Consider the following 6,827-nt stretch of genomic DNA (forward strand, 5'->3'; position numbering starts at 1 on the left):
TAGGCCATTTGTTATCAAGCAGAAGGTCACTCACTGCACACAGGACAATGCAACATGGGATATAAGAGATGCTGCAGGCGCTGCCCACAGACAAGGACACCCCAGCTAGCAGAGTTCAGCAGCAATACCACTGTATCTTCATTCACAGCAGCATCTTGTTGTTTCAGGTCTCGGCTGCTTCCTCTGCAGCTGGTGCTGGCACTTCAAACCCCTCCAAAGAGAGGTGACAACCATTTCAAATTTCACATATAAGCAGTGGAGTCCATGGAAATCTAGCGTTGTGTGCTGCACAGCTCAGAAGTTGTGTCTCTTTTCTTCCGCCTTTGAAGGACTGATTAATGTTGGCATTAATCCACAATTACTAGCACAAGGACAAGAACATAGGTTCATCCATTCATAGTTAAACCACGCTGAAGCACTGAAGACAGGTTTTTTTCCTCCCATTCCTTCATGTCTAGGTTAGGTAATTTACAAGGTGCGGATGATTTTCTTCAAATGCAAGAGATGCTGAACGATTTTTCTTCATTAAAACCATTTCTCCAGATCTGAGGTTCCAATTCTCTTGTCCAAATAAAGGAGTAAACTAAAAGCATGGAAAGGGGGGGGGTGGGGTGGGGTGTGCAGGAGAGGGAAGAGAGAGATTAGGAGAGACAGAAAAAAACCCCAAGTTAAATATTTAAAGGGTTTTGCCAAGACAATGTACCATAAGGTTTTTGTTAGATGTCAAAGAAAACCTAAAAGCTAGGCTTAGGATACAATCCAGTTGATGGGCTTCCCCACCTCACCGCCATCTCAATGTTCCTGTGTAACAGCCAACTACTGATAAATAAGACTGCCAAGAACATAATTTTTTAGGGTAACATTCTGCCTTTACTGTTCTACTAGCCTTATTCTGCAAACCATCCTACTGACGCCACAAAAGTTGTTTAATTTTTTTGTTTTAAATCCAGTCATTTGAAATCATACTGTCTCAATACAGTTTAACGCAATGGGCTCTGCATCCTGCATACTTCAACATTTCTATGTTTCCTCAAAATGGTAAGGGTTTGTGGATTTAAGTGAACATAACCTTTGCAACTTCCCTTCCTCAAAAGCCCAGATGAAGACTTAGTGCAAAGAATTCTTGCCATCCCTGGGCCAAGGCAAACCTGGCTGGAGAAGGGGAGGTGAAGGTGTCTCACCCAAACACCTTCATTCACCATGACGAATTCTGAATTTATTCATAGTACAGAAAGGGACATATAATCCCCTTACTTAAGAGCAGAAGTCTGCCTCATTTCACACAGCAATGCACCATGCATCAATAATTCCACCCTAGAGACTTCTATAAAAATTGATTATTCAATTAAATAGTCAGCCTTTGGATGCTGAGATTGTGCTCTGCTTTTTCACTATGAAGCTGTATTAAGATGCCAGCTTCCAAACCATCACAGTCACTTCTGTCAGCACTGCTAGAATTTTAGGAAGCAAATCCTACATCATTACAACGCAAAGGAGCTCCAGTGAACTTTCTGTTCGCAGCACAGCTTGAGGGAGATGTGGTAAGACCAACAGGGAACGCCCACAAGAAACACTGCAGCCTACAGAGCAGCCCAAAGCATCAAGCCTCTTTGCAACTGTGGGCCTATCTTGATTATGCCTAAAAAAAGAGGTCTCTGCAGTTAGTGTCGATTAGTCTTTTCTAGACATTCTTCAGGGTAGCGTGTCATTCTCACCGCTGAAACACACATATCAACAGTGAAGCCAAAACAATGTTCCTTGCCACAGGATGAACTTTAAAAAATTATAAACAATTTCAAAACAGGGCGGGGGGGGGAAATCCCCAACCTACTCAAAAGCCCCAAGTCTGAGGAACAGGACAAAACAGACTGAAGTCTTCCTAAAAGCTGTCAGACTGGGGCCACACAGCGCCATGAAAACAGAGGGTAATCAGAAGTAATTTCCTTTCTGTCCCTCCCACCCACTGACAAAGCAGCAGGAGTCAGTAGAGAAAAAGAGCCCTACTTGCTGGATGAGCACACAGCATTGGAGAGATTTCAGTCTATGGTTGTGTTCATCTTGTGTGTTACTTAAGCCAGTTATTTTGTGTGTTAGTGAAGCTAAATTAATGGCTTTCAACAAGATACTGCAGAGCAAAGGAAAGAATATAACGGTGCAAAAAGCTAAAGGACTCTTTCAAAATAAAACACTCCCTCTCATGTACTGTAAACTTCAGAACAATTAAGCCAGTCTCAGAAGAATAAATCAATATTTTTCTTGGCACAGACCTGAGTCCAGGCATTCAATACTACTGCTCTGATAACACTGAGAACTGCTGAAAGTCAGTAATAGAAATTAAATGAAGATGTCAAGGCATTGTTCCCATGTTCCCAGCGAGTGAGGAAGCCACCGCACAGAAACTGAGGCTTCCATTTGCTGGCTGCCGGGGGTGCAATTACTTCCAGCACCCAGGATCTGCTACATTTTGAGGGTTTGTCCCGCTTTCCCAAGAGTAAGTCTGGGAAAAACAAAAGCAAGGAGAGCAGAGAGGGCAGTGTCTTCAAGACAACAGCACCCCCTCTCCCCCTGCCCCCCAGACAAAAGCAGCTGATAGCACAACACAACCCAATTTCACACTAGATTCCCACACTGACCTGCTGCTTTGGATGGGCCCAACCATGTATTCTTTACTCAGTCAAAGCTCCCAGTTGGCCAAAAGAGAACTGCAAGATGTATCTTCAGCATACCACACAAAGGAATTTTGCAACTACCCTACGTTTGTAGGTATATAATTCTATCTACACTGCTTCAAAGACATTCAGGTTTCGTCTTTACTGCAAGAGTCTGACAAATGTCTCTGGTTTCAAAAAACACCAGAAAAAAACAACATGATCTGTCCCAAACAGAAGAACTCAGGGAAATTTTTATACACAAGCTGTTCTTCCTATTTTCTGGAGAACCTCCATCAGTCTGGACTTCTAGGAAACTTAGATGCAAATGCAGAGCTTGTTTAACTACTGCTCCTTCTAACTTGCCTGCCTTCATGGTTACACTGTAGAGTGTTCAAATCCCAAAAGAAATTACCACTCACAAGGCACAGATTATTTAGGATTAAGCATGCCACTATGTTTGCTTGACTGGCTGGTGGTATCAGTGATTCTGTACTGAAGTCTCTAGGGGAGAGTGGGGGAAAAAGCTGCACAACATTAAAGGGAGTCTGCCAGATTTGTTGCAAAATACACAGATTAATAGTTCTGGAAGAGGTCAATGACATTTTAAGTGGTGTAATACTAGAAAATACGAAAATGAGGAAGAACTAGTAATAGCTGAAGCAACAGTTAGTAGTTAGCATGAAAAAAACAGATTTGAAAAATATTGGCCACATGTAGACCAGAATTTTTAGTAGCTTTTTGTGGGGTTTTTTGGGGTGTGATTTTTTTCTTTTTAATATGAACATTTTCTCCTCTCCTCCTAAACACCAGAAATTCACAACAACCAAACAAGCAAGGCCAAATTAAGACTTGCTTGTGAGAAGATACAATGCTGAAGTTGCATCTGGTAAAAGCTTGGCCCATTATATATAATTAAGTTGTTTTGGAACAGTGCGTGTTATAGACTGGTAATTATTTCAGCCAGCAATATTAATTATATGTCTTCCTGACACTATATCTAGTCCAACTTATATGACCATAACTATTTTGAAAAAATCTCTATTTTAAAGTATATCAGTGGAGCCAAAGCAACCTTAGTTCATGCAGGTGCAACCATGCTGTCTAGGTGAGATGGAAAATTTGGCCTGAAGTGCCTGTAAAACACCTTTCGTAAGACAGCAAGTTTTCCCAAAGGCTGTCTGCACGGAGGAAGCATGCTGTCTGCCTGGAAATTCAAGTGAATCCACTATCAGGTTTCAGATCAGAATTTGCAGCATCTTTTTGGGCCTGTTACTGGATATACCTGGAGCCTCTGTCTCCAGGAAAAAGGCACTGAGCCCTTCTTCAGCATGCACTTAGTAAATCAGTGCAGAGCAGGATTCAATTTCCAGAAGATTAGCTGCATTTCCCCACAAGTTGTAAAGGCCTGAGCAAAAATAATGCTTTCATCTAAATCATGCAAGAAAAGGCCCCATAAAGAGAACTGGGTGCAAGATACGTGGCAAACTACTTCCAGCCTCTGGCTTTGTCACTGATGTGGTGCTTGGCTTACAACAGCCCATAAATGTACGTGTCTCAGCTGCTCCAGCTGCAAAACGGGATTGAATATACTCACCCTCCTCAGAGCTGCTGCTGAACAGCTTTATGAAAAGCATTACTACAGTGGAATTCAAAAGTGTCATTTCTTACCTGATAATTTGTAATTGCAACGTACACACAATTACGAGGGGAGGTGCTTCCATGTGCTGACAAATGCTGTGGGAATTAACGAATAGGGCACAGTTGTTACGCTGTTCCATACATCTAACGTGGGGTCGTAGCAGTCCAACGTTTTGCACCTCTGAATGCCGAAGTAGCCTCCAACCACGTACAATTTGTTTCCAGATGCCACTGCGTGGCAGCTCATTCGCTTAGCTGTCACATCTCCCACCTTAGTCCACTGGTACGTCTCACTGTTGAATTTATAAGCGGAGCACGCAGAGAATTCGGTATCTCCACCCATAATAAAAATCTGGTTACCCAGAACAGCTGCAGCTGTGTAGCGCCAGGGCTGGGGGCAGGTGGCTGGTACCGTCCATCTGTTTTCACACTGATCGTAGCACTGAACTTTGGGCAGCTTGTCATGGCTAACGCTGGTACCTCCAAAAGCGAACAGCTTCAGCTTTGCGCTGACTACAGCTGCATTGCTTACTCCCTCTCGCAGTGGGGCAACCATGGTCCATTTGTTGGTCACGGGGTCGTATTGTTCTACTTGCTTTAAGGATACTGAAGGGGAAGCTGGAAGGCAACCAGTTGCTGCGGTGTGTCCTCCTACTACATACAAACAGTGCTTGAGTTCAGCAGAGCCATGCCCAAACCTAGCCACCAGCATGGGAGCAGCCTTCGACCACTCCTCATGAAGGGTGTCATACACCCACACATCTTTGGAGACTCCATTTTCTGACCCTCGTCCCCCAGTGATATACACTTTGCAGCCTATGGCACAAGCGCTGAACTCCTTCCGTGGACTTGGTATGTCAGCCTTTGGAATGATCTCTTTTGCCTTTTGGTCCACCAGGTACAGCTTGTCACACATAAAGGTCTGGCCACCCAAAAGAAAAAGAGAGTGGCCAGTTTTACGGGGTCTGGCACACAAACTAGTGACTACCCCATCATTCTGCAAGATCTTTAACTTGCATCTTATGGACTCTTCTACAATCTCTTTGCTTTTCCTTTGCTTGGTGATAAGTTCTTCCATGGCCACATTCTCCATAAGGTATATGGCTGGCAAGAGGGCCAATCTCACTGTCTGCAATAGCTCGGGCAGGTAACAGTGACGCTTACTCAGGTCATAGTTGACCCAGTTGATAGCAGATTCATACACGAGCCTTTCGTCTTCGGTTTCTAATTCTTCACTGGAAAGGAGCTGCACTACCATGTCTTTCGGCAGCTGGAGGAAGTCCTCGCTTTTACTGATGCTCTGGAAGTTGCTAAGGCACATCCTCCAGGAGAGTTCGTACAGCTTGGTGCACTGGTGAGCGTCCGACAGCAGCAGCATGCCGAGACAGTTGGTGGGATGAAGGTTTTTCTCCAGAAATTCTGCACAAGCATCCCGAATGTCCTGGAACTCCAGCATGTCACCAGCCTCTAGCAGCGACTCTGCGTTCTCCTCGTTGATGATAACCCTGGAGGAATATGCATAGTCCAGAAGAAGCTCCAGGACTTCCGGGTGAATCGAATTATGAAAGTTAACTTCGCTGTCCTGGCTCTCCTTCAATCCTCCACTGAACATTGCTTCAAAATAGCGGCTACAAGCAGCTAGAACAGCTCTGTGGCAGGGGAATGACCTGTTCCCAGCATGGAGAAGTACATCTGTAAAGAGACGCTGCTGACGCAGAAGGTTCAGGTGAGTAAGGACACTATCAGCATAGGATGACTTGTGGAACAAGTATATGTTTATGGAGCCAGTACTGGCCCTAGATTTGCGATTTTCATGCATGCTGACTGACATTTTCTTTCACACCTATAAACAAAGAAAAAAAATTGATAAGATTAATGAGACAGTTACATTCATTATTGGTTTTACATATCAAATGTTGTACCTATTATTCACTATAACATGGGACAAAAAGCCTTAATTTATAGATAGCACTGCATCTACCTTTGGCATGTGTTTATTTTTTTGTAAGAAGAGTTTCATATATGACATACTCTAAATCTGTTGCCCAAGAGCAGGTTTATCTTGGGAAACCTGATCTCCAACTTTCATAGCAATACAGTAAGCAAGTAAGTCGGAGGAGAGAGAAAAGGAACCAGGACAGATTTTCTCACCCTTCCCCAATCTAGACCAGCTGATTCATTACATATGTACACATGCACATGCTTGAAACATTCTCCTATACTGAATCATAGCAGGAAGAGCTACCAGACAGAATACCTAAGGAATGTCAAAAGCTGTACAGGGAACAAAAACCTACTAATCCCATTAGGAAGCTTCCCTTTGGTATAATGATTCCATATGCAACAGTAGAGAATGAAAAAAAGGGAGCTTTAACATAAAAACCTAGCAATGATCATAAATTTACACTTGTGAAACCTTTAAAAAAATATGAGTGAATTTTAGAGATAACATCTTGAACTTTGCCAGCGACCGTCTGCTGTAGTGATACAGCATATACACAGGCAGAGGCAGCAGGAAAATGGGTTTTAACTGTTAGC

At 43.3% G+C, this 6,827-nt stretch overlaps 1 protein-coding gene across 1 annotated transcript; it reads right to left on the bottom strand.

Moving 5' to 3' along the window:
• Positions 1-288: 288 nt before the first annotated feature.
• ENC1 (ectodermal-neural cortex 1 (with BTB domain)) lies at positions 289-6,126 on the bottom strand. The gene is made up of 2 exons (XM_010146407.1): positions 4,320-6,126; positions 289-583 (listed from the first exon to the last, which is right to left on the bottom strand). The coding sequence occupies exon 1, from the start codon at positions 6,118-6,120 to the stop codon at positions 4,351-4,353; it is 1,770 nt and encodes a 589-aa protein (XP_010144709.1). The 5' UTR covers positions 6,121-6,126; the 3' UTR covers positions 289-583; positions 4,320-4,350.
• Between the last annotated feature and the right edge of the window lie 701 nt (positions 6,127-6,827).

This window comes from Eurypyga helias, unplaced genomic scaffold (genome assembly GCF_000690775.1).
Source record: "Eurypyga helias isolate BGI_N326 unplaced genomic scaffold, ASM69077v1 scaffold19272, whole genome shotgun sequence".
In the NCBI taxonomy this organism is placed as follows: Eukaryota; Metazoa; Chordata; class Aves; order Eurypygiformes; family Eurypygidae; genus Eurypyga; species Eurypyga helias.

Coding starts and splice junctions, on each gene's coding strand:
- ENC1 (XM_010146407.1), bottom strand. CDS start 6,120: ATGTCAGTCAGCATGCATGAAAATCGCAAATCTAGGGCCAGTACTGGC.